Here is a 27,705-nt window from a genome sequence, read left to right as displayed (position 1 = left end):
TTATTATTCTTGTTTGTGATGTTGTTATTTTATTATTATTATTTCTGATGTTATATTATTATTATTAGTGATGTTATTATTATATTATTATTGTTTGTGATGTTATATTATTATTATTGATGTTATTATATTATTATTGGTATTATTATTTTATTTATTTATATCCTGCCTTCTTTCCTGCACAGGGACTCAAGGAGGCTATAAATAAAGGATGAACGTGGACGTTATAAACAAACAAATAAATAAATGCTGCTGTTGTTATTTAGTCAGGAGGAGAAAAAGAAAAAGCAACAAAACGAACTCAGAAACTCCTTCCGCCCCTAAAGCCTTCATCGTTTTATAATTTCTATCTCTGTGTAAGAAAATAACGGCATTCTGGTTTTCTCCCCCCCGTCTCCCTGCGTGACGCGATGACGTAGAAGTCCAGCGACGGACACGCCCGCGTCACGTGATGGGGCAAGCCCGTTGTACCCGGAAGTGCGCTTCCGTGTTGGGAGGGAGCCGGCGGCGGCGTCGTCATGGCGGCGGTGACGGTGGTTCCCGGGGCGCCTCGTCCGGCGGTGGGTCCGGGGCCGGCGGAGGGGGCCGACGCGCTCTTCGTGGCCCTGAGCGCCGGCTTCACGGCCTTGAGCCACCCGCTGCTCTACGTCAAGCTCCTGGTCCAGGTGGGGCTCCTCCTTTCAGCGCGAGTTCTTGGGGTCCGCACTGGAGAAATAACCCGGGTTGATACCGCTTTAATTGCCACGGCTCCAGCTGTGGACCTTTGGGGACTGTGAGACTAATAAGGATTAATAATAATAATTAATTAATTAATAATAAATATAATAAGGATAAATAATAATGATAAATATATAATAATATTTAATAATAATATTAATAATAACATATAATAATATAATATAATGATGTTATAAATAATGGCAATATTAATAATAATCTGAATAAATATAAATATTATTTATAAAAATAATATAAATAAATAATAATCTAAATAAATAAACAAACAAACAAACCGCTATATGGTTTAGGTCCAGGTTACCCACAGGATGGTCTCCTCCCCATATACTCTATCTATTTATTTATTACTCCTACTTCTGATTCAACAGCATGGAAGACAGACGATGGTTTGGATATTTTAATGATTGGTAGCAGTATTGCTGGCCATATTTTGTATTTTGCAATGTTGATTTTTTGTTGTGATCCCGCCTCATTCCGCAGGGAGAGGTGGGAAATACAAATAAAATTTATTATTATTATTATTATTATTATTATATTTATTTCTATCCCGCCTTTCTCCCAAAGCTGGGGCAATGCACAATATCAGTTAAAACACATTAATTCAAACATGCAACAATTTAAAAGGACAAATAAGACATACGCGTTCTGAAACAACCCACATTGAAAACTCATTATTGAAAAACCATCTAGATAAGCCTCCTTGGAAGAGCCTTCTCTGTCAGAGAGCTCTGTGTCACAACAAACTACTGTTCCCAGAATTCCATAGTGTTGAGCCATGGCAGTTAAAGCGATGTCAGCCTGGATTATTTCTGCAGTGTGGATGCAGCCTGGGCTGTCTTTTGGGGGCATCCTAAAGACACCCTGAACTAATGGTGTAATCTTGGCTCTAACTCTTGAGGTTGGCCTGGCATCCTTTCATGCTAAACAATTACATCTCTTTTGTTCCACTTTAATTTCCATGACAGCATCCTACTGGGATCCTGAAGGTTGCAGTTTAGGGAGGCCTCTGACCAAACTACCAGCCTTCAAATGTCATAGGCTGCAGCTATGGCAGTTAAAGTGGAACTCTAGCACTATTGTTATGTAGTGTAAAAGGGCGCATAGGCTTGGGCTCTGCATCTAGGTTTTATGGTGTGGGATGGGTGGGTTAATACTTCAAAAAACAAGTATTCACTTCCATTTAGTGTCCCTTTTACTGTTTGGATAAATGCTGTTAAGTACATTACATCTCATGGTAGTTGTTTAAAATAAATGGTGGCCTTTTACCAACATGCAACTAAAATTGATTTTGATTAGGATCAAAATTGATTTGGATTAACAATTCATTACTCAATCTACTTGCAAGTGTGTTAGGAAGCGCTGGGTAGTTATTCACAAGCTATGTTTAAACACACACACACAAATCAGACTTACTGATGTGCAAAGAGCAAAAATGAAAGAGTTGCTTGGCCACATAGTTGATTTGGGTAAAGTCACTTGTCTGAAAATGTTATGAACAGATATGAGCCTTATAATCAGATGCAAGACTCATGTAAATGTATTATCAGTTTGTGGGGCTCTTTCATTCTTTGGCAAAGTAAAATAGAGAAAGAGCAGTAAAACTGTGTCTGTAAGTTAGGAGACCATTTCATAAATGGGGTGGGAAACAATATAGTAGTGATGACTGAAAAGAAATGGAGGGAGCAGTAGCTTCTAGATAGGGATGTCTGAGGAGACAGTGGCCCTCCAGATGGTGTTGGACCATAAATCCAATCCCTGACCTGGGCCTGTGTTTGGGATTGATGGGAGTTAGGAGTTCCACAACATCTGGTGTGACATAAGGCTTTTCACCCCAATGTAGGATGGAAACCTAAGTCAAGATGTGGAGGAGTTACTTGCAGAAGCAGATGTTATCTGACTGGTGTTTCTTTTAAAGGTCGGGCATGAGCCACTACCTCCAACTGTTGGGAGAAACTTATTGGGAAGTAAAGTACTTTACCTTCCTGGCTTTTTCACATATGGTGAGCATGCCCTAATAATTAAATTTTATCTCTGATCCAGAAAGGATAATGCAAAACTCATACAGAAGTCAGCAGTAGTAAACTGCTGATATAATTTAGAAAAGTCAGCTATTCTTTAACAAATACCAATACTGTTTCCCCCCCCTATAAGAATATAAATGGTGGATGAGTAAGAGTCTTTGGTATTCTCTAGATATGAGTTACAGATGTTACTCTTGCAAGAATCACAGGCTTATAAGTGAAAACTAAACTTCAGGAGAAGCAGAAACTAAGAGCTAAAGTTGTGTAAGGTTCCAGTTTGTCTTATTTACATGTACATTATGTTTTCAAAAAATAGTTTTTGCAATCCTATAGTCACTGGAATGGAAATAAACCCCACTGTATGGAGTTGGATTGTTGCATTCCTAGCATTCTGTTTTCTTAAAAGTCTTACTGGCAATTTCTGTTTTATCTTTTGTCTCATTTATTGTACTGATTATCTTGGTAAGATGCAGGCAGTGTGATCTGTCAAAGAATTGTTGGTGCTAACCATATATGTTTAGAAGGATTTGTGCATGCTGCAAAACAAAAATACCAGTTTGATTACCTGAAGTGCAGGTAATATCCAGTGAAAGTTAAAGCCATTGAATTTATTTTTCCATAATGATATAGGTTTACAGTATATTTCTGAGACACCAGTTTAGCTAGAGGTGGATGTTAACACTTGGTACAGATATTAGCTGAACAGCCAAGCCATACCGTAAATGTTCATTTAAAAAAAAACCTTTTCCATAAAAGATATTGTATGAGTATTGATATGGCTGTTGAGGATTTGATGCTCTATTTTCTATCAAACTCCTTTTTGTAAAAGAAGAGTACTAGAGATCTTTTGAACAGCTAACTATTAAAAGGGGCAAACACAGTTATAATATACAGTATTGGGAGACCCCAGCATCTTTCTGAGGAGAAAAATAGTGAATGGCTTTCTGTTATGTTGTAAGAGATTACGCCATGCTCTTGATCAGTAAAACTGTATTTGGTAGTAATAGAACTTCAGTTGGGTCTGTAACTAATGACATATTTGTAAAAGTCTTCTTTAATAAACTGAAGGGCTAAATGATAAGATTTTTTATAATGAAGAGCATATTGTAGATATATTCTTAACAGGCTCTCACTCTTGAAATAAAATATACAAGAGAATAAATACTGCTATACAGCAATCTATGGGCTGGAAAATGTGATCCAGTTTTGTATTACTATTACAGCAAACCAACTATTACATTATAACATGATTACGCTAAAGATATATTTGAGTTTTTCCCTTCTGTCTGTTGCTTAGAATAATGTAGGTGCTATATAATTCCTTTGAAAACATCTTGAAGATTATCAGATGGACCCTTTGAAGTGGAAGTAGGCAGCAGAACTAAACATGAGTAAAAAGAATCTTCATGCTGACCTAGCCCAATAAAATCCAGTGTTAACCCTTTAAAGTAGGCACATGATAGTTAAAAGATTAGTTGAGAATGCTAGGTTTTCCCCCCATTTGTAATATATGTGTCAGCAAGCAGTCTAATGCCCTGAGATCATTTATTGTTTCCAGTAAATATTTACTCATCTGAGTAATAGTGCTGCTAATGACTGATACTGAAATGACAACACCATCATTTCTTCCCTAGCCAGGCACATTGTGGAAGTGGATGGGAAAAGGGGTCTTTTCCGTGGCCTTAGTCCTCGTATTCTCTCTAGCACTTTATCCACCGTAAGCCGAGGTCGAGTGAAAAAGGTAAGGTACACGTTTGCTTTCCAGGCTTGATGAACTGAAAGCTAACTTTGAATCACTGAAAGTTGTGTGGTAAATATATCTGGGTTTGTTTGTTTTTTTAAATCTGGTGAACACTGTGTTTTAAGTGAAGGTTATAGTTGACATTCCTACCCACTGACTTTTGGAAAGGGGTGCAATTCAGGTACTGAAGCAGCCATTCTGACTGTGGTGGCTGGCATATTTTCCTTTATTCAGAGACAGCATATTTCTTTATGGACCTTGAGGTTTCAGGATCCAAAAGCAGCTGCATCTGGCTCGTGATGGGGTGGGGAGGGGAGCTTGATGCTTGTTTTTAACATTGTTTAAAAACCCTGTGAACCATCTTCTGAATCCCCTTTTAGATTTTTGCTACAATCAGATGCTGATGGCTCTTCTGGATCACATTTTAAATTAATTGATTATTAAGTCACCATCAGGTTGCTTTAAGAATGTCTGAATGCCTTCAACCACACTAAAATAATGAGGTGCTGATTCTTTCTTAGTGACCTTTTATTTCCTGTGAGAGCCTGTTAGCTTGACACTTCTTGGCCTGTTCTGCATTTGACAGTGGGGCTGTTGATTTCACTTTTCTAATCTTCAGTGACAACTCCTCATTAAGAATGGGAGGAGAGCTGCTCTGTCTCCTGCCAAGAGGAGTTGGCTGCCTTCCACACCATTCCCTCCTACTGGGCTCAGGAAAGTTCCAAAAGCTCAACATGGTCTGATTCATCTGTACAGGCTACCACCTCCCTCCCTCTGCTTTGCTTTGCTTCAAGGAAAAGCTCATTCATGTTCCTTTAAAGCTTGGTGGCACATGTTTTTTCATGATGCTGCTGTTGCTTTTGACCAAAGGTGATGAGCACAAGGCTCTTTTATGCTTGCAGTATGGAACTTCTCAAAAAGGGGTGCAAACTTCTTCTCCGTTTCTTTGAGAGGAAAGGATTTGTATACCTCAGTAGCACGTAGAGAGAGGAAGGAAGGGAAGTGGAGAGGAGAAGCAATGATGGGTGTGGCTACCTGAGTTCAAATCATTGTATGAGTCATTGGGAAGTCTGGGTCAAGCTAATCTCTCAGGGATTTTATGACGATATAGTGGGAGAATCCCATCTTGTGTTTGCTGCTTTGAGTATTTTGGATGAAGAAAAACATACAGCTTCACTGGCTAGCAGTCCATATCCAGGAAGTATTTAAAGTGCTGGTTATTATTTATAAAGCCCTCCTGGCTATCTGGAAAACTGTGGCCTGTTACAGACTGCCAAAATAAAATTGCTTCGGGTCTCTTTGGAGGTATGCTGTTTAAATGATGCATGCATCCTAAGAATCCGAAAGCTGCACCAAAGCTGCACTCCAGTGCTTAGGAATGGAGTGTGGCTTTGGCGCGACCTCCGGACTCTTAGGACCCATGCATCATTTAAATAGCATACCTCCAAAGAGACCCGAAGCAGCTTTATTTTGGCAGTCTGTAACAGGCCTGTATCTCCCTATATGAGCCTACCTTTAAGCTCTTCAGGGGCAGCCTTTCTTTTGGCCCCAATACTTTCTCAGGCACTGCTGGTGAGGATCTGGGAGAAAGCCTTCTCAGTGGCTTGTCCCAGACTATGGAACTCTTTGTGAGGGGAGTCTTGGTTGGTCCGCTTCCTTTGTCCCCTCCCATAAGCAGGCCAAGACTTTCCTATTTAAATGTGCCTTTACATTTTAATCTGGTTGGGGCAGTGCAATGTGTAGATTTTAATGTGCTTTTAATTGTTTTAAATTATTGTTTTTATTCAAGGGAATTGTATTAATGCTTTTTAAATGTTTGTTTTTCAATCATTTATAAGTGTATGATGTGAGCCACTTTGACTCCCACATGGGAGCAAAGCAGGATATTAATTAATTACTTAAAATATAGGTCTGATTACATTTCTTTTTCCTCACAATTATATTTATCTGATAGGGTGCTGGGAGTACCCATGGTATCAAGATCTCAGCAATAGTTCAGGTGTTATAGCCAATCTTAGTGATGTCTCTGAAAGGAGGTTAGTTTTATGTCTATTTGCTTTCTGTTTTATACCCCAGGCCTTTCCTTTGGAAGATATGGAACATGTTTCTAACAAAGATGATGTGAAAACCTCCCTCCGAAAAGTGGCAAAAGAGGTGAAACCTGCAGTTTCTCTCTGCATAATCATCTACCTAGTGCTTTATAAGTATATTTAATACATAATCTAGGAAGTTCGGTGTGAAGGTTGATATTTCACCGCTCCTTTCCATAAGGGTAAAACATGTTTGAAACACTTTGGTGGGTCAAATAATGTGAGATAGTGGAGAAACTTGTCCCAAGTAGTATAGGGCTGTGGACATGCAGGATTTGACCCCACTTGCCTACTCTACTATTAAACATACATACTTCTAAGTAATTTTTCTGTAGTTCCAATAAAAAGTAAAAGTGTGTCTCTGGCTGTGTGTGTGTGTGTGTTCAGGGCTAAATTCCAATATTAGTCCCACTCCATTTGATGAATGGTGCTTCAGTCTACACTTCAATCATCACCAACAGTCATTCACTCTGGGACTAACAGACATTCACTCTAAAAGATTTTCAACTGGACTGTTGGTTTTCCATCCTCCTCTCTCAACTTTCTTTGAAAAGCTGGTGAGATAAATATTTCTTCTCAACCTGAACTATTCACTACTCAGATTAGGATATAGCGTGTGTGTGTGTGTGTGTGTGTGTGTGTGTGTGTGTGTGTAAAGCCATTAGTAAACTTTTGTTTTGAAATTCAAGCTACAGTGGAGCCTTGTTATACGCTGGGGTTTGGTTCCAAGATTTCCCGTGTATAACAAAATCCGTGTATGCTCAAGTCCCATTGAATATAATGACATAGCAAAATGGTGTCCCTTATAAAAAATGGAAAATCAAGGTTTGATAATTGAAATTTATACTTTTTTTGAACACTTTCAAACCGTGTATGCTTGAATCCGTGTATAAAAAATCCATGTATAAGAAGGGCCGACTGTACTTGTGTTTTTGAAGCAGTCTCACTTCTTAGGGAACAAAAGTTAGAAAAGAGCACATTTCTGCTACTCTGCTAATTTAAAGCTAAACCCTAACAGGATTGACTTTGACATTTTTGATACTCAATACTTCTGTTTCTTTAGCAAAGGCTGAAGCCTTAGGAAACTTAAATTAGCCTACAAAAACTATGGATTTAAACCGCATAATTCTAAAATGTATAAAACTGAAAATTATCCTGTAACATGTTTAACCTAAAATGCTTAGAAAGTTTAAAATAAAAAGAAATTTTCCCTTGGGTCCTGTACTAGAAGAAAGGCAAGAAGTAAATAAAATAAAATAATTCAGACATTACTCTGGGTGCACACTGGAGTAACAACAAGCTGTAGGAATATGCACAACACATTTGTATCTCGTCTTTGAAATTATCTCAGTTTAGTTAGAAAACTTTATGGTGGGCAAGGAGTGGTTTAAGGCAGGGATGGGTCATATCTTGTCCCTTACCTCATTTGCTACTAAAAATTGGTGTTGTAGCAGTGACAAAAAGACCACATGTTGGCTTTAAAAAAAGTGTTGTGGTCCTCATATTTTATTTTACAGGTAGCCACCTTTTGTAGAGTAGGGGCATAATGTTACTGCATTTCAGTGGTAGCCAATTCAGCAGAATTAGAGTGTTGGACCGCCAGTGGGTTCAGGTAAGGTAGCGCAGCCAGCCCTCTGTCCCTGATATAAGATAATGAAGAGACAGTGGGAGTTACTGCATTCTGTATAATACAGCACATAGTTCTGTCATGGGAGAAGGAAAGTAAGATCATTTAAAGGTATCAGGTTCCCTACTTAGTCATACCGACTGTAGGTTCAATTCAGCCAATTTTTCAAAAGCTGGTTCACATCATCCTTTGTTGATATATTTTATCAGACTTCTCATGAGATGATGATGCAGTGTGTATCCAGGGTTATCTCTCATCCCCTGCATGGTAAGTGCTGTAGTTTGTTCTTCTTCAATCCCTATTTCTATATTTGTAAGTAAAAAAGAATAAGTTTTCTTTGTTCGTGTTGAAAGTGGTTTTCATTACAAGATTGAAAATGATAACTTCCACCTTGACAGCTTCAGCTTGAGTCAGTTAACAGTGCGATTATCTTTCCTGCAGTAGAAAATAATTGTCCCTCTTTAGGTGTTAAAACCAGCACAGAGTGAAATATAATATCTCTTGGAACTGTTGTAAATGGAGAACTTTGCTCTTATCTTTTATACATTTGTCTCAGTATATAAATTAAGCAGACTTGCTCCTTGTAGTTTTAGCTCTATTGCTGACAGTTTTCCTCAAACCAAACTACTGAATACAATTTTCCATGTATCTGATACGGCAGGATTTAATTTGTGAATGTTCATTACACAATTAATTTGTTAGTCCTCAAGGTTATGCAGGACTACATTTCTACTACTGTGGAAGAACCCTTGAGTAGATGCTTTATATTTTGATTAAGGATAATGCATGGAGAATAGTAGCAGATAGAATGCTGATAGTTTTGATTACAGAATATATATTTTACATACTGCTTAACAGAGCTCAAATAATTGAATGGGATGTTTTTGCAGTTGATTATCTTTCTTTTCTTTCTTTTTTCTGTCTACCTCAGTAATCTCTATGCGCTGTATGGTCCAGTTTGTAGGACGGGAAGTCAAATACAGGTGAAATTATCTTGTCATACTATTGCTGGAGCTAAGAAAAATAGCAAGGAACCTAAGAGGCTGTACAGACAGGCAGTAAGCACCAGGATCAGGGCAGCATGGTGGCGTGGTGTTTGGATGACACACACCCCACCGCCACCCCGATGCCAATGTCATGCTCCCTGCCTGCCTGCATGATGGACGATGTTGTGATGCTCCTTTGGCACAGCGTTCATACACCACATGCCAAAAGGAGCGCCTAAAAGTGCCACCACAGGGGCAAGGGTTCCCTTTTTCTGGATCAAAAAGAAGTGTAATTTTGCTGCTTCTTTTTGTCCTGGTAAAATGCTGGATTGGGGCTGTGGCGTGTGGTTGGCACAGCCCCGATTTGGCATTCAAAGGGGCGGCACAGAACCGCTCCTTCAGGGCTCTCTGCTTTGCCCCTTAGACATCTTTTTTGCTTAATATAAACATTAACATTCTTACAGTTCCCATTCTTTCCCTCATAGTCCACTCTCTTTGTACATAAAATGAACTCTTTTTATGACCACATAAAAATCTACATGGTTTGATTTTTACCATTTTTTTAGGCCAAAAAGGAGGTTAACATCATTGTAATATCACAATGTGTGAAAAAGAAATTGATTGAGTTGTAACCATAGCTTTGGAGACCCCCTGAAGGAGCACTTGTCCTAGTGGGGTGTTGGTTATGTCCAAGATGAATTGAGCTTGTGCTTGAGGGGAAAATGTGAATGTTATAGAAAACAAGGATGGATTTGTCCATTCTGTTCCACTTGCCTGCTTGCAGCTTTAAGGATCAGGTAACTTCAGAGCAAAGTATCAGATCAGTTAAGCTATGTGGTGACAATTCTTATTTTAGCATTTTTTTTCTCCAGAGGGACATAGGGCTTCCTTGTTTGCATTGTCATCTTAAAGATATGTCTTTTTCTGAATAGATTTCGATTTTGCTCACTAGGACCTCCTGTCCAAACTACACCAGTGCATAGTTTTCTGTCTCCTGTGGATAATTTGGTTATACATTAAAAAGCTACTGTAGGTTTGAAGAGCGATTGTACTCCGCATTTCACTTTCTCTATAAAGTGGAGTGATAATGCCACTGTTTTCCAGGAGATATAGAAGATTATTCTTTCTCATGTTGGAACATACTGTTGCTATTATTTGCTGCAGGCTGGAGAGGTATATGAGTACTTCCCTGTCTCTAAATATGTTCCTTTTTCAACAGGGGTGTATTTAGCTCTATTGTGACAGTTTGGAAAGAAGAAGGACTTTGGGGATTCTTTGTGTACGTGAGTCTAGCTGAATTCCTAACAAACCTCATTAAATCTGAACCTGCTGTGTGTTTGATCTAGTATCACAGATATGAGAAGATCCATCTTGGTCAGCCATTAGTATCCTTTATATGTCAAATGGAAATGACAAGATCTCATAAAATAGTAAATCCATCTCCATAAAGTCAGAGTGAGGGGCGTTTGCCTGGAAGAAGTGTAAGACTTGCTATTTGAGCAAAAATAATTTTACTAGTGCTGACTCAGTCAAAACAGTGATAAGGAGCTTAGCAGGTCTTATTTTATCCATGATTACATTTTAATCACTACTAAGATTGCTGAATTCATCCAGGCAGCTACTGTTTAATAGCATGTAGGATGAATTAGTGGTGTTCTATTGAGTTGATGGAATTTGAGGGTGGAAATTCCTGCAGTAGGCTAGAAATGGGGGGAAACACCAGACTGTCTGGTCACACCGTGCAACTTTTTCTATATTGTCAGGTTCTTCTTTAAAAATCCCTGAATTATAAATCCCTGAATTATCTGTGATCATTCCATTTGGCTCTTCCAGGACCTTTTTCTAACAGAAGGAAACAGTTAACAGGAAAGGCTCTTAATGGGGTGTGCTGTGCTTTTTATTTATTTTATTTTTACTGTATTTCCAATGTGTTTCAGACATTGTTACATTAGTCTTTTAACAGAGTTGCTAATTTCATTTTTAAAAACTTTTTGATTAATATGCTTTTACTGTTCTTTATTTTAACCTATGTTGTATGCTGCCTTGGGTCCTGTGCCAGGTGAAAAGCAGGATATAAATTAATTAATTAAATACAGGCAACATATACTCTTAAGGAAAATGTCATATTATTTTTGCTTGCTAAAATATTTGTGAAGTTGACTGTAGGGCTGATCTAATTTTATAGGGCCTACCAAAAGACTGGAGAGTTCAGAAACTGGAAGAACAGAGATTTAAAAGGTATAGAGGAGGTAACAAATCCATATAAATAGTTGCAACATAGACACATAGCCCTGACAAGGTAATCTCCTTGTACAACAACTTTGCTGGTAACTCATCTGTCTGTAGGCATTATTATTATTATTATTATTAACCTTTATTTATAAAGCGCTGTAAATTTACACAGCGCTGTACATACAGTCTTTTTAATTGGACGGTTCCCTGCCCTCAGGCTTACAATCTAAAAAGACACGACACAAAGGGAGTGGTGGTGGGGAAGGGGCCTCTCTAGTAGCATAATACATATAAAATACATAGCAAAACAGGAAATGATTCAATAAAACAGGCAACAAGAGAACATCAAATAGCAAGTGACAATTATGCAATTCCTGGGAAGGCTTCTCTGAACAGGTTGGTCTTCAACTCCATTTTTAATCTGGTTAAAGAAGTGATGGCTCTTGCTTGTGGGGGAAGAAGGTTCCAGGAGTGAGGGGCAGCGAGTGAAAAGGGGCGAATCTGGGATGGGGCAGAGGAAATCCTGGGCTGAGACAGCAGACCTTGACTACCAGAACGGAGGGTCCTAGTGGGAAGATGAGGAGAAAGAAGGTCTGATAAGTAGGGAGGGGCCAGTCCATGGAGGGCTTTAAATGTCAACAGCAGGAGCTTATACTCAATGCGGAAGGGGAGAGGGAGCCAGTGAAGGGATGCCAACACAGGAGAGATGTGGTCAGAGCAGTGGGTGGAAGTGATAATGCATGCAGCTGAATGCTGGACAGAGATTAAAGGACAGAGGTGAGAAAGAGGAAGCCCAGCCAGGAGGACGTTACAGTAATCATGTCGTGAGACCACTAGGGCATGGACCAGGATCTTGGCAGTAGAGGCGGAGAGATAAGGTCGGATTTTGGCAATATTGTACAAAAAGAATCGACAAGCCTTGGCATAAGTGACGGGGTCAATTATGACCTCCAAAGAAAGCCGTGTATGAATTGGAACAGGGTATTTCAAAGATCACTTTCTGTCAAACAGCCCTGCCTGAAAATTTAAGAATTTTCATGAAGATTTTTCCCTTTCATATCTGGGATTATCCTTGCTCCCAACTAGCTCTTGTTAGTACTATGTAATAAGGAAGTAAGGCTAAACCCCACAAATGACTTAGAGCTTCTGTGTTCTCAGTGCACTAACATTTGGTGTGAATTTCCTGTCTTCCATTGCAGAACAGTAGATCTTGTAAAGAACTGGTATCTTTCCTATTCCATGTATATGCAGCATATTTCACTTTGGTAACCATAATTTAGCATAATCTTTTGCACTCTGTTTACAATGTTCATTTGTATAGCATATATAAGCATAGATGCTGTCATTTTCTGAATCCTTTGAGGTGAATTCAGAAGTCTTTTTTAATTCAAGCTTTTACCTTGTTCTTCCAGAGGATTGGTTCCTCATATCCTAGGTGATGTTATTTTTCTGTGGTGCTGTAATCTTCTTGCTCACCTTATCAACACCTATGCTGTCGATGACAATGTGAGTAGTACCTTTCCTGAATTTGCTTAGTTTCTTGTAGACTAAGAGCAGGCACAGACAATTTCCCATAGACAGAGGGCTGCATTTCCACCCTCCACTTGGTTCTGACAAATTGCCATGGTGCTGAAAAATATCCCAATATTTCCTTGAAAGCAGCAAGCTGAGCACTTTTTAACCCTTTAAATTAGAGTTGTGTTTCCAAGATTTTTTGTGAGTATGATTTTGCTTCAGGAAGCAAGTGGAGAGGAGGCCTGTGGGCTGCAATTCCCTGATTTAGAGAGAACTACTTAGAATGCTATAAAGTAAGAATATGGGTGTGAGAAATCTAGTGTCTTTGTTAATAACTTTAAAAAGTGATGGATTTAGATAGTAGCAAAATTGTAGATGGAGAAATAGAAGATTTCCTGTAGCTGATTAAGACATACGACCAGATCTAAATTGAAGGCCATGGGACATCAGTGAGTGAAGCCACTTTCATTTCTGTTCTGTTCCCATAGCTCACACATGGGAAATCTGTGGCTTCCAGATGTTGGGCTTCATCTCCCAACATTCCTCACCTTTGGCTATGCTGGTTGGGGCTGATGAGAGCTGCAGTCTAACAGCATCTGGATTGCCCACACCAGCCATAGTTTAAAATAAGTATGGCTTATTAAAATGGTAGATGTAACAATCTTAATTTTTTAACCCTGAATAGTTTGGATGTAAATTTCCAAGGATAAGCCTGACCATGCGGAAACTATTCTTGTGGAAATGTGCTTTTCCATGTTCTAGCCAGCTCCTTCTGCTCTGTGCACATGGCTTCTCTTAAGCATCACTGATGCCTTATATGCATTCTTAACCTGGTTTTAGTGTACTAATTCACTCCAAGGGAATATCAGAAAAGTTGATAATTAAAAAACAAAACAAAAAAGAAAACCTCATGAAGCATATTGCTGCTTGGGCATGGAATGGAATATTAAGCAAGTGGAGTATAACCAAAAATTACTTCCATGGAGGGAAGACTTCCTATAATTATGTAATGACTACATGGTCTAGGCCTTCGTCCTGGTGAATTGTAGTTGCAATGTCTTAGATCATTAGGTTTCTCTCAGTATAAAAGGTATGACTACCCATATGGCTCGGATACTGGCTGGATTATAGCCATGACTAGACCTCTGCTAGTTACTTTGCACTTTTCCTCGTTAACAGCACTGATGTCCAGGGATCTTCCTGTACTCATATAATGCATCTGATTGTCTTGATTTAAAGACACATCTGATTTTTTCTTTTCAGTTCAACCAGGCCTCTGTGATCAGGAGTTACACCAAGTTTGTAATGGGGGTATGTAAGCAGTTGCTTTTGGTGGGAAATTCAGGAGCATGGCTCTGTGTATGTGCATGTTCGTGGTCCTTGTTTTGTGTAAATCATTGTTCATTTAGTATCGGTATAAACACTGAATAGCAGCAGCTCATTGTGAGAGCAAGCTTCAAATTGAAGCCATGTACCTTGACTTGAAACAGTAATAGGCAGCCTTTTGTTAATTGTTCTGCAAACCAAAGTGGAGAAGCAAGATCACTTTGCTCTACACTACAGTAGTTATTCTGTCCATTGCCCCCGTACTTGTTTGTTAGTCTGCTGGATTGTCCCCAAATAATAGTACATAATTAGAGTAGGCCTGGCTCATCACCACAATCAGGCTCGCCAAATCTCCGGCTCCACCATTTTACTGGCTCCAGTGTTCACACCATAGGCTGGCCTATTAATACCTATCTACATCTTGTTTTATAATAAGGATAGTTTCTTGGCCTCTTAAAATGTCACCTATCTAAGATACTTCAGGTGAGATAAAAGAAGGACTTGCTTCCAATCGCATCAGCTCTTATTGCATCAGCTGTAAATGCTGTAGGTGTGCACATTGTAGTGGCCTATTAACCCATTCTAGAAAGTTTGCTGATCAATCCTGTTATTCTTTACTGAGAAAATTGCTATGCCTCCAAGCCAAAATCAAATTACCCCACAATTAATGAAATACAGGCTGTTATTATAGGTTATCTTCTATGTATAGTGATCTTTTTCTGGGGTGTGTTCCAAAGTAAATGTGTGGTTTTGGTAGTAAGTGTCATTAGTATTGAGTATCCTCCATCCCTTAATTGTAATTCTTTCTGCTACTTCTGATCATTATTTTTGGCCTGTTAAGTTGCTTTCCTTTGTAAATATTTTCAGACGACGTCACAATTAAAGAGAACTTATCCCAGGAAGTATCAGGAATGCCCAACCAACAAACCATTCACGGGATTTGCTCCTGCAGCATTCCTGTTTCTTCCCGGGTTAAGTCTTCTCTAATTGTGAGGTCGTCTGAAAATCTTCGCCCGTGAACTCGTAACTTTGGGCCCAGGGTACTTGGAGGACTGCCTCTCCCCATGTAATCTGCCCCGCACTCTCAGATCGGTCGGGAAGCAGCTGTTAAGGGTTCCCAAGACAAGATATATCTCGTCTTCTCAAAGGGCATTTTCGGTCTTGGCCCCGCAAACCTGGAACTCCCTTCCCAACAACCTCCGCTCTATCACCTCCCTTGACCAGTTTAGGAAGGAACTCAAAACCTATCTCTTCCGACAAGCTTTCCCCCATGTGTCTTGACATCTGTCCTCTCCCCTATTACTCAGTTGCTATTCAGCTAGTTTGTTTTTGGTTTTATTTTTTGGAATTGTATGTGTTTTATCAGGATGTGTTTTATGATGTTTTAACTTGGTATGTTTTTATATTGTATATTGTATTTCTACACGTATGTTGTAACCCGCTTTGATCTCTGGAAAAGCGGGCTAGAAATAAACAATATTATTACTATTATTATTATTATTAAAGGCAGGTCAAGGAACTGCTATCCCAAAAATTACCTTATGGAATCCCCAAATCTGAAGTCTTTTTTTTTTCTTTTTTGGCATAACTTTCCAGTTTAGCTGCAGCTCATTCAGTCATTTCTTTGTTTCAGATTGCTGTGAGTGTGCTGACATACCCCTTTCTTCTTGTGGGAGATCTCATGGCAGTGAACAACTGTGGGTATGTGATTCCACTTCTCACTACAATAAAGTTTCTAAAATTAAACTTTAGTGAGTTATTTCATATATGAGTTACTTCATATATTTATTTTTTCTATACTAGAGACTCAACCTTTGCATATAGGGACATGTAAAATTACTGCTTTTCACCTCCAGAAGAATGAGAAACTTTAGGCTGATGAATTTGGAGTGGCTTCTTCCCTGAACCAGGATAATAACAAGATTTTAGCACTCTATGGCCTAAATGCTGTTGCTAGTCCTGATTAGTAGACCTATTGAATCAGTGTTGACTTACCGTTCATCATTTGATTGGATGGAGTTAGTGTACTTGGGCTTAACCAATAAGATGCCATCCTGTGTGTGATCAGCAGGTGTTTTACCACACTAAACATGAAGCAAACAGACTGTCTTTTTTAAATTTGTTAATGTCAAAGGTTATAAAATGATCTTGACCAAGTGGATGACTTGTTATTCTAGTATTTTTCATTACCTGGGGTTGGTAGAGCATTCACATGACATGCTCTGTTCTTTTTTATTGCCTTGTTCTAGAACAGAAATCATTTCATTTGCAATTAAATATACAAGAGCGTCCAAATGCAATAATGATAATAATATAATAATAATAATAATAATAATTTTATTTATATACCGCTATTCCTTTTTTAGACCATAGTGATGTACATACATGTTAAAAACAATATAAAAACAGCAAGAACTGTATAAAAACAGCAACAACCCTCCAACCCCCTCCCAATATACAAACCCCGATAGCCAAAATGATAATTGAAACAATGATAGAATGATACTTGTTTCTCTCTCCCTGAGTAGTGTATTCTTTGTATGCTCTCCTCCTTCACTGCTCTGTTTGTTACACAGGTTACTTGCTGGCCTCCCTCCATATGCTCCCATATTTTCCTCTTGGATTCATTGTTGGAAACACCTCAGTGCTCAGGTGAGCAGCAGTTTTTACCCTGATTTGGGATTATCCAGAGCAAAGTGGAAACCCCTAGTTGCTAGCCATGATCTTTCTTGATTTAGTGGATTACACAATTATGTGATCCCTTTTTTCTAGAGTCAGGAGGAAAGAAATCCTAACTATAGGCAAAAATATATTTGCCTTAGATATTTCTTAGGTCTTTATCTTAATGCACAAAAGATTGTCCCACCACATTGGTATTATTATACCCACTCCCAGTAATCTTTAAATTATCCCTTCCAGTCTGGTTCTTCGAGATGTGTTAGGTTGCAATTATAGTCCAGACCATTGGGGGCAGGGACAACTAGAGTTGTAAGGTTTCTGAAAATATAAAAGCCATGGGTTGGGGGGCGCAGGATTTGTTTTGGTCGGGGGGGGGGACAAAATTTTCAGAGAAAGTGAAAAAACATGTTATTAGCACCATTTACTGATTAAAAGTTACTTCATTACTTTAGGAACATATTTATAATTTTGTTTGACATAAAATTGTCACACTTGGTATTGTAAAAGAAGTTTGTTCAGACAGCATTTACAAATTGAATTTCCTTGTTAAATTTTTGATTTTTTTTTCTTACAAGTGTCCCCACAAAGTCTTGAACTGTAAGAAATCTATTTAGTTTCTCCAATTAATTAAGGGCAGGCAAAAAATAGTGAAAAGAGAAAAAAGCATGAACATAAGTAAAACAAACAAAATTATTTTGTCTCTTCTGGTTTTCTGTAACATCAAGCAGGCAGCACTCATTCCCACAAAAAACTGGGGGCAGGGGAAGAAGACCAAGACCAGGAATTTCAGTGATCACATACTGTATGTTGTCTTATACAAACATCTTCCTCTTATATAATTCTTAAATATAATTTTGGAGGAGCAAATACACAAACAATTTGTCCTAAGAATCTTATTCATCATTCTAAAAGTAAATTCCATAACTCGTTTTTTTTATTTTTATTTTTCCCATTTCCCCAGTTTTAGGGGAGAGATGCTCAGGAAATATGGGAAGTATTATTTCAATTTTTCTCTGGGGGCTTTTTCTCCATATGCCTTTCAATCTATAGAAGGGGGACTAAGATAGGTAAAACTAGTTTAAAATCTCCTCCTTTAGACATTAACAGCACTGTTATCTACCTAGTGATACTGTTCCTAACAGATTCAGGCCATGTTCTTTAGTACAGAACTGATTATTCATAGCTTTCCTAGAGGTGTGTAAAAATATGAGATACCATTCAAGAACTATGAAGGAAAATCAGTTTTGTATTTTGTTCCTGCTTTTTGTTGCACCCCCCAAAACTTGCTCCTTATTAACTAAGCACACAATTACTTATATTGACGTATAAGTCTAGAAATATTAGTCAATAAATTGACCCAAAAAACCTGAATCAACTTATCCATGGGCTAGTATAAACACTGTACATTAACTATCAAAAAGGAGCCATCTTTTCTATGAATAGAGTGGCGAAAGGCGAGAGTTTAGTCCATCCTGGGAGAACCTAAAAGAAGTACCAACTCCTCTTCTCTCTCTGCAGCAGCTTCACTTCTGGCCTTTTTGTTTTTGGTGGCTCTTTGATACTTCTCCTCAAAGGAGCACCAAAAGAGTAATCGGTGTGTGTGTGTGTGTCAGTGCTTCTTTTAGGTTCTCCAGGGATGGGCTAAGTTCTCACCTTTCACAACTCTACTCCGTGAAAGGGATGGCTCTTTAGATAAGCATTAATCTTTATTGACATGTGCACATTTTCTTATCTTCCCATGCCTGTTTGCCTCCCCCCCCACACACACACACATTGCACATCTACCATTTACCATAGTTCCCTCCTCATCCACCAAGCCTTTCGGGTGAACACAAACATTTATTCTTGATGGATTTTTGTAAGTTTTTTGGCATTGTTTTCCTTTGCTCTGTCCTTTACATCCTTTGTTACATACTCCTAAATTTTACCCTCAACAAACCCATGAGTCAAATCAAAATCTATAATTTTCACCTCAAAACCTGTACTCGACTTGTACATGAAATCGATTTATACACAGGTATACACTGTACTTTAAGATTGCTTTTTACTATTACTTGAGTCTTCTGTTCATAGCAATTCTATTAAAACATGTGTTTAACCAACTTCTTAAATTTTAAACATGATTTTCTAAATTGCAACGTCTCTGCTTTCAAAATCTCCAATATCTTCTGTGACGGTGAATTTTCCCCAATTTTACACACTTCATAAACAAACATTTTGCAGTTTCTAGCTTTTACCTCAGGTTTAGGCAAAGTGCAGACACAGTCCTCATGTGACCCAGTTTTAATAAGTCCTCCATGCCCCCACCCTGCTAACATAGTTTTGACCCCTAAACATCTCATTCTTACCCTGAAGCCCTTGCTTATGGCAAATTGTGTGTAACTTAACCTGAATTCCTCTGTAGGTGTAATTTGCTGTGTATCATCCCCCTCCAAAAAAAGAAAATCTGCAGAGAATAGAGGGGCAGAAAATGCTGGGTGGCTTTATGGGGTTCTAGGAGGAAAGGAGGCAGCACTTCAACCCTGGGAGTCTCCCTTATCTGTATTTCTTTGCCATTATTTTTCTTAGTACATGTATCCTAGTATTTGTCTCATATATTCCCAAGGCTATTTACTTCAATGTTCCTCTTTTGGGAGTTCAGAAATTGAGATATAAACATTCAATGTCTTCTATAAATGTTGGCTTTTTAAAGAAAAAGTTCTGCAGCTTCTTCAGATTATGTTATCAAATGACAGCATAAATCAGACAGGGTGCAGCTGGCAGTGAAGAGTACATGCTCTGCATCTTGCCCATCCCTTCTGTCTGTCTTGCATTACATTTCCACACTTTTCTTGATTTACAAACCCACTCATCCTTATGTACATGTGGGATGAGTGGAATATGAGCATAATAGCAACTTCTATTTCCATGGTTAGGCAAGGGAGAGACTGGGTTAACCTTTAGTGAGCCCATGCAGATGTGTGGATTCATTCTGTGTTAACAGGGCCTGTTTTCAGAATTAAGTCTGATTTCATCCGAGGAAGAATTTGTCCGGAGACTTAAAAAAATCTCCCAACTCCATGCAGCAGACTATCATCAACCTATGGGATGGCTGAGGGGGTCTGTTGACTGAACGAACTGCTGATTAATGAAATGTTAACAGAGGACTTGACAAGGATAACACTCTGCTATCCAATTTCAAGGGGAGACATTTCTCCACAAAAGGATCTGTCAAAGAAAAACAAAGTTCATTTTTAAATAGTACAGTGGGCCCTCGGTATCCAGTGGAGATTGGTTCTCAGACCTAGCATGGATACCAAATCCATGGAAGCTCACATCCCATAAAATATAGTGGCATAATAAAATGGAGTCCCTTATATAAAATAGTAAAATCAAGGTTTGCTTTTTGGGGGAGATATATATATAACATATTTACAAGCTGTGGGCATACAGTGGGCTGGCTGTAGCTTGCTATATGGAGCTGTTTGCTATATGGTATATTAGATCTGAGCATGTGTGCTAGCAGAAAACAAGGCATAGGCACTAGCAAGTCCATTTTTCCAGCTTCAGAAGAAGGCAGCGTTCTTTGGTGTTCTTTGAACCAGACTTTGCCATGAAAACCTAATCTGGGATAAGCCACCCACCCACACCTTATAACAATAGTATGCAAAAGGATATTGCAGCACCCTGAGACCAACTAAAAGAAAGATTGGTAGCATGAAAGTTTGTGTCCTTGAGCCTAATTAATCATATGAATGGTATAACTTGTAACAATAAGTCCACCAAGCCAGGGACCAGTTGCATGGCAAGCCCATCATCAGGCTTCCAAACTTAAAATGTAACTATTTAGACTAGTTAACAGGCAATTGTGCTCTTCTTTATGGCAGATCCCCTCAAGGCTCTACAGGATGTCTGTATGGGATTTGAAGCAACCCATTAGCAGAAAAACACTCATGGGGGGAGGGGGGTTTCTCCTGGGATGGAGAGGAGGCTGTTTGTCTGTTCGTTTCGATTAAGAATTATTCTTAATCCCCTGTATTAGTTTAGTGAGAACCATCTCATAGTAGAAATTGTATTTTTTAAGTTTCTTCCCTTAAACACACATCTCTGTTTAATATAATATCATGTTTTTTCCAGGCTGCATATTAATATCATGTCTTTCCCAGGCTGCAGTAGGATCTCCCACACCTGCTGGGATTTTGGGTGGCATTGGGGCCAGAGATGGGAAGGAAGGGGGAAGACCAAGAGCTTATCTCCCCATCTGGCAGAGTTCCAAACCTTATGCTAGGCATAGTGCCTGCAGTGGCAATGGCAGAGGCCTCCTGGCAATGACTGCCCTGAGCGAAGGCATTAGATCTGGCAAAGGTACCTTGCTGGTTCCCCCCTTATCCTGTGTCTTCTGACTGGCTTGACTCTCTGACCTTGACCCTGTTTGAAGTGATGCAGAGAAACTCTTTGCCATGGCTTTTGGCTGGCCTGTCCTCTGAACACTGGCCCTAAACGGGCTGGGCAGAGATGGTGCGAAGGGAAGTTTCCATAACTTGTGGCCAGTTTGCTCACTGATCCCTGGCCCTAAAAGGGCTGGGCAGAGGTGATGTGAAGAAACAGAGACATGGGGGGGGGGATACCCCTCACCATCTGTTCCCACGGCTCCCATGTGCTGTAAAACCGTTTGCAGAAAACCCTTGTGCTCACACCATGAAAGGGGGCAGCTTTGGAGGAGAGGGAGAGTCATTAGCAAAATCAAGATCTTTCTCCAATCCTGGGAGCCCTTGCCAGGATAAATCTTTATCCATGTTTCCAAAGCAGCAAGAGAAATGAAGAGAAGAAAAGGACTGGAGTGGCTGTAGTGAAGAAACTGCAGAACAACAGCAAACACATCCTACTGGAGTGATAGGCAGGACAAGACTGGCCTTCTAGGGTTAACTCCACCCACATGGGGTCACCAGAAGGTCTCTATTTTTTACTTCCTGCCTATCTGGAGTGAGTGGGAGGAGCATAACCCAAACTAAAGGATGTGGGAGTCTTATCTACTGGGAAATGCTTTCCAAGCCATGTTTCTTCCCCCCTCCCTTTGCATGCCTCTACTGTTGTGATCCCTGCTCCTCCCTCACCTTCTTGTCTGTTGTATCCACCTCGTGGAGGTTGCTAATACAAAGCAGGCTCTTACTGCAGATCTTATAAACAATATGGAAAACTAGATCTAGGTTTAAAAACTTGAAACTAGGGCATAGAATACTTTCTGATGATGATAAATTTTGATTTCATATCTGCAGGTGGATTGTATCTCTGCAACTGGTGTGCCTGCTGATATCATAGGGTAGTCATGCCATACCTGACTATCCAGTGGTGCTCTGAAAGGTGCAGATTTTGCCTCATCCAGTGATACAAATGCTTACAGTATAATACTTCACTCCGTCTAGACCATGAAACTTCAGTATGGTGTGAGAGGCCCATGTGATTATTGCAGTACTTGTTCTAGCAGCTCGTGGGAGATTGCTGTTTCCTTACAAAGACTGGAACAGAGTTTGGTCTCAGTAAATATTTCCTGATAACTATGTCCTCTTTTCTCTCTAGGGACAGCTTTTCAGAGGCTCCAGCCTGCTTTTTCGTAGAGCATCCACACCAGCAACTTTTCTCACTGATTAATCTCATCTGGCAGAAAGAGACAAATTTAGACTCTTGTGAAGAACCCCTAAAAGCTTTTTGTGACATTTCATTTTAATTTTGAAGTTAGCATTGAAAGTGTGAGAGCATCTTCTCCCAGCAAATTGGACTGGGTTCATAACTGCACCAGGATAGTTTAAGTTATTAGATATTCTTACCTGTTGGAGGAAGGAGGAAGTTTTTCTGGGGCAATCTGACTGGCAAAAAGTTACACTTTTCTCCAAATTTGATATGCAGATGGTTTTCTGAGATTGAGGGGACAATGAAAAGCTATTCTACAGTTTTCCCTGAACTGTAAACCAGATAAGATCCAAATTGGTTGCAGTCATTCTTCCTTGGTGCTATTGCTACATATAGGAGAAAGGTTTAAGTTCTATCAGTTTTGTTTCCTATATCATTGGTTATTCTACATGCTAATTCAGTTACTGTTGGCATATATTTAGGATTCAGCAAAGAGGGCCACATAAAGTGAAACAGCAATGTGGCTGAATTCCTGACAGTGGCACATATAAACCTGAGTCTTTTATTAATCGGAACGTTTTTGTGCATCCTGTCTTCCATCACCATGATTATTCTGAGGGATGTTCTCAAGTCAAATGTTTAACATGTATGAAGCAATTTTATCTGGGTTTCCAAACAACCCGCATTCCTGAGTACTTGAAATGAATGTCAAACACTAAGGGTCAGAGTGAAAAATAATGTGTTTCTTAAGGGACAACACTAGAAGAACATTAAGAGTAAGCTATATACTGTTCACCTGTTTGATCTTACAACTAGAATTAGCATAGTATTTAGTAAAGAAATAACACAGATAGAGGTTGGGATCCAAAGGGAACACCATATGTGTACTGGGGATTTTTTGCCTCTTTTGTCACATGTAAAGCCATTTTTGAAGCCTTTGTGATATAAATAGGTACATTTAGTAGTGAAAAATTACTGGCCTTTCTGTACATGTATGGAAGTGTTTATTTCCCATGCACTTGCATGTATGAAGTGGACCATAGTTGACGTAAGATTGTATGTTAACCAAGAACTAGAATGTGCTCAGCTGACTTATATTTTATACTGACTCAGTATAAAGCAGCTTTCTATGTTCGTGAGGCCATAATTGCTTGGTTGCATGGAATGACTATTTCATATCAACTATCATAGCTATAACTGCCATCCTGTAATGTTAATGGTGTGTTCATTGGACCATGATAAGCTTTTCTAAGATATACTGTAGAACCTAAATGATCTAGAAGAGTGTGTAAGTTAACCTTACCTTTCGTTAGATGTAAGGACCAGTTCCTGCTACCAAATTAGTGACTGTCATGAGATATGGTTGCAGTTTGGCCTGCATATTATGATTTTGCTGTAGCATTATAAATACTTTTTAAAATATCCTCCTGGTAAAGTATCCACTTTATTAATATTGCAGTCATGCCTACTAAACCCATCTTGCCACTGAGTCAAAGGCGGACCAAGCATTCCATAGGTTAATGGAGTTATCCAGATGGCTTCATCACTGCATCTTTATATAGCTCAATCATGTGTCACAAAAGTGTATGAAATTCCCAAATATTGTGATTTGTATTAAGTAAAAAAATTAACAAGGCTGTAGTTGGAAAAAAAATGGCTTTTAAAAAAAATGTAACTATATTAGTGTTTGTCATCAAACAGCTTAGGGGTTCTTTGTGCAGTGATATTGTTGAAGTCTATCTTGTAGCAGTCTGTGCTCAGACTTTATCAGTAAACCATGGGCTGGTACAGACGCCTGGGGCTCCGCGCTCTCCCAGCACCATTTTAGGCACGCACACATCTGCGTCTTGTGCGCCACATCCAAACAGGGTGGCGCACAAGAGATGTCACCGTGCTGCTCCAGGGTGCTAATGGCACCTTGGCAGTGGTGCAGAAAGGAGCTGCTTTTTACAGCTCCTTTTGGGGCAGACCGTTGCTGTGCCTGTGTTGTTGGCGTGGCAACAGTCCTGGGCAGAAAGGGGCGGCATCTCGGTGCTCCTTTCTGCCCGTCTGTAGTGGGCTTAAGAACAGTTTTATTTTCATTTAATGCTACTTTAAATAGATAAGCTTTCCCTGTTCCATGCACTGTGGTGTTTGTTTTTATGTGCATGTGTGCATGTGTTACTTGGTAGTCCCAAATGTATTTGTGTTGGCTTTAGCAGAGCCTGGATTGCTTTCTGGGTTATGTGCCAAGTGTATTAACTTAGCACAAGGTAGGTACATCTGCTTTGTGATTTCTTCCTTTACAATGTACATCCTTGGTTAACGTTAAAAAAAAATCCAACCTCAGCCTCTTTCACCTGAGGAACTGCAGGGACTTATCAAATGGAATTTGTCTTTCTAATGTAGGATCCCAAATCTTTTTGTTTGGACACTGTCACTTTGGCTAGATAAACTTGTTTTGATGCTTTGAAGATGTCCATGCAGCATATTTGTACACCTCAGACAAAATATGCTGGAAGGGGCTCTTGCAGTATTTAGAATGAGGGCTGTCTGTTCGTCTCAATGCCTTTGCCATAACTTTCATGCAGATTTAGGTTAAAGATAAATGCATGGTCTTTTTTTATAGAATAGAATAGAAATTTATTGTTAAACGCTAAAAGCCATCACAATATAAAATATATCCAAACAGTGTTTTAAAAAAAAAACAACACCAAAGCATAAAAATCACCAAAAGCAACATGGTAAAGTTAATAAAAGAGATCCATCATCAAAAAACCAATAATACATCATAAATGATAAAATAATAAAACCATAAAACTAGAATGGATCTAGCCGTCATTCTGATCAAGAAATAATAATGCAAAGCTGTTTTAATACTGTACATTGATTTAATTACTGTAAAACTATAGTGTTCTAATGTTATATCAAAATAATTATTAGTGTTCGATTCCCATCCCTTGTTTGTTGCTATGTAGACATTCTCTTTCAAAAACTGCCATTTCTGTCAAACTGACAGTGTGGATTCCACACTCAGTCAAATGAATGTTACTTGCATTAAAGCTTGTTTTTCATTACTAGTGTTGGTGTCTGGAAGCATTCAAATACTGACATGTTATTATCTTTACCTCTCTACCTATTTGTGCTCCTTTCTCCTCCATCCTTACATTAAATATCATACCTCATAATTTCTGTTTATTGTTGGCAGCATGTGAAGAGTCAGTGCACAACAGATTAAGAAAGTGTTTTTCCTTGTCCTTTGCCAGTTAGTTTTTTGTTTGTTTGTTTCTGTCTAGGGAGATTTTGCATGTTACAATCCATTAATTTGGTAGGTAGCTCATGAAATGCCATTAGGTTATATCTTATTTGAAGTAAAATTGTGAACAGCCAATTTGTTGACCCCATTGCAGTCCTGTTCAGAAAAAAAGGATATTATTTCTATCAGACTAATAAAAATTATTTTTAAAAGTTTACAAAAATCAAGTTAAAGAGGTGTGTTTTGACTTGTTCCTGAGTGGGGAGAGGAGGAGACCAGTTCCAGTTCTAAAGGGAGTGACATCCTTGCTGGGTAACTGAAAATTCTATCTTTGCTAACAAGAATGATGATAATGATGATGAAGAATTTTATTTATACCACCGTTTGCTCACAACCAGGACTCAAAAAGTAACTTTGAAGAATGTCTTCAAAAAGGCCTCACCTGCTAGTTTGAATAATCGAGCTTTCCAAAACAGACATTCTCTCCGATAGCCAGGCCCTAAGCCAGTGGTGGGGAACCTATGGCACGTGTGCCAGAGGGGGCACTTGGAGCCTTCTCTGTGGGCAAGTGCATTATCGCCTCTGAAGGACGTGGGGCCAGGTTCTGATTGATCGCTGGTGGGAATCAGGCTCTCCATTCCAACCTGAGGCAGCTGATGGGGTGGGGTTTGGCCCACGATGGATGCTACATGTCTATGCAAGAGCCACATCAAGGTTGGCATGTGGGTGGGGTGGGGCGGGCCGTCTGTTGGTTCCATGTCCCCACTGCATCTGGCACACACCATGTCCCATAAGTTGACCCTGTCCCTCAATTGCCATTGGCTCACCACCAGCCTTGGTGGTCATGTGGCTGGAAGGGAACCCAGAAGCTACTGAGTGGCCCGGTTGCGGTTTCCTTGGCTACGCTGGAGAGAGGCGGGAGGGGCGGGAAACGCAAGCGGGAGTGAAGGGACAGTCCCTGCTCTGGTGGAGTGGCAGTGCTGCTGCTGCTCTGGAAGGGATGGGAGTGCATCAGGCCTAGCAGGGCAGAGGCTGCCTGGAGCAGAGTAGTGGTGAAAGGCGTGGCAGCGGCAACTGCCTGGCAGGCTGATGGCCTTGCGCCTCCTCTCCACTTCCTAGGGTCTGGTGGTAGTGCTGGCTGTGCAGGCTGTAAGCCAGGAGAAGAACCACTTTGGGTAAGCAGGAAGGGAGGGTGGGCCATACAGCAAAGTACAGCAACATCCATAATCCACAGGTGTCTGAGGAAGTTTGTGATCACCTCTTTCAGTTAGTCTCAAAGGTGCTGCAAGATCTCTTGCAGGCTCATTTTGCAGACTCACAGCTTGGCTTTGAATCCTATATCCACAAAACACTTATACCTTTATTGTGCGTGTGTCTATTGTGTGCTTTCAAGTCATTTTTGATTTATGGCAACCCTAAGGTGAAATTATCATGGAGTTTTCTTGGCAGGTTTTGCTGGGGGGGGCATGGCTGTCCTCTGAGGCTGAGAGAGTATGATGTGTTGTGTGCCTTCAAGTCGCTCCTGGCGACCCTCGGTTGAAACTATCATAAGGCAAGCTTCACCAGAGGGGGATTTCCATTGCCATCATCTGAGGCTGAGACAGCGTGACTTGGATGTGTGGTGCCTTCAAGTAGTTTCTGACTTATAGTGACGCTAAGATGAAACTATCATGGAGTTTTCTTGGCAAGTTTAGTCAGGGGGAGGTTTGCTATTGTTAGCCTGAGGCTGAGAGATTGTGCCTTGGGCTTTTTAATAATAATAATAATATGTTTTATTTATAAACCGCTATTCCAAATAGATCATAGCGGTGTACAAGAAAATTATATAACAGTACAAGAAAAATCTACAATTAAGATACACTGTATCTTCAGGCCAGCCCCTGATGACGCTGGGCCGGCCTGCTCTCT

General features: G+C 39.6%; 1 protein-coding gene across 8 annotated transcripts; it reads left to right on the top strand.

Annotated features, from left to right (window-relative positions):
* The first annotated feature begins 461 nt into the window (after window positions 1-461).
* Window positions 462-26,030, top strand: MTCH1 (mitochondrial carrier 1). Of its 8 annotated transcripts, none has more exons than XR_006103334.1 (13): window positions 462-665; window positions 2,654-2,738; window positions 4,394-4,500; window positions 6,577-6,654; window positions 8,427-8,484; window positions 9,149-9,200; window positions 10,423-10,482; window positions 12,848-12,941; window positions 14,214-14,261; window positions 15,910-15,977; window positions 16,853-16,928; window positions 21,744-22,295; window positions 22,512-22,553. XR_006103334.1 is itself a non-coding variant. In XM_042461641.1 (13 exons), the coding sequence occupies exons 1-12, from the start codon at window positions 519-521 to the stop codon at window positions 22,256-22,258; spliced, it is 921 nt and encodes a 306-aa protein (XP_042317575.1). In that variant the 5' UTR covers window positions 462-518; the 3' UTR covers window positions 22,259-22,295; window positions 22,512-26,030. The 8 variants fall into 8 exon arrangements, 7 of the variants coding, with proteins under 7 accessions (XP_042317575.1, XP_042317574.1, XP_042317576.1 ...); XM_042461641.1 differs by having other exon boundaries at window positions 22,211-22,295; window positions 22,512-26,030; XM_042461640.1 differs by having other exon boundaries at window positions 22,211-26,030.
* The last annotated feature ends 1,675 nt before the right edge of the window (window positions 26,031-27,705 follow it).

This window comes from Sceloporus undulatus, chromosome 4 (assembly GCF_019175285.1).
Source record: "Sceloporus undulatus isolate JIND9_A2432 ecotype Alabama chromosome 4, SceUnd_v1.1, whole genome shotgun sequence".
Lineage (NCBI taxonomy): Eukaryota > Metazoa > Chordata > Lepidosauria > Squamata > Phrynosomatidae > Sceloporus > Sceloporus undulatus.
The sequence above is the reverse complement of the archived record's forward strand: the minus strand, read 5'-3'. Positions and strand labels throughout refer to the sequence as shown.

What these genes read in the sequence shown, in the direction of transcription:
- MTCH1 (XM_042461641.1), top strand. Translation starts at nt 519, where the DNA reads ATGGCGGCGGTGACGGTGGTTCCCGGGGCGCCTCGTCCGGCGGTGGGT. An exon ending in TCCTGGCTTTTTCACATATG is followed by an intron (nt 2,739 to 4,393) that starts GTGAGCATGCCC and finishes TTTCTTCCCTAG; the next exon opens with CCAGGCACATTGTGGAAGTG. An exon ending in TCCGAAAAGTGGCAAAAGAG is followed by an intron (nt 6,655 to 8,426) that starts GTGAAACCTGCA and finishes ATATTTTATCAG; the next exon opens with ACTTCTCATGAGATGATGAT.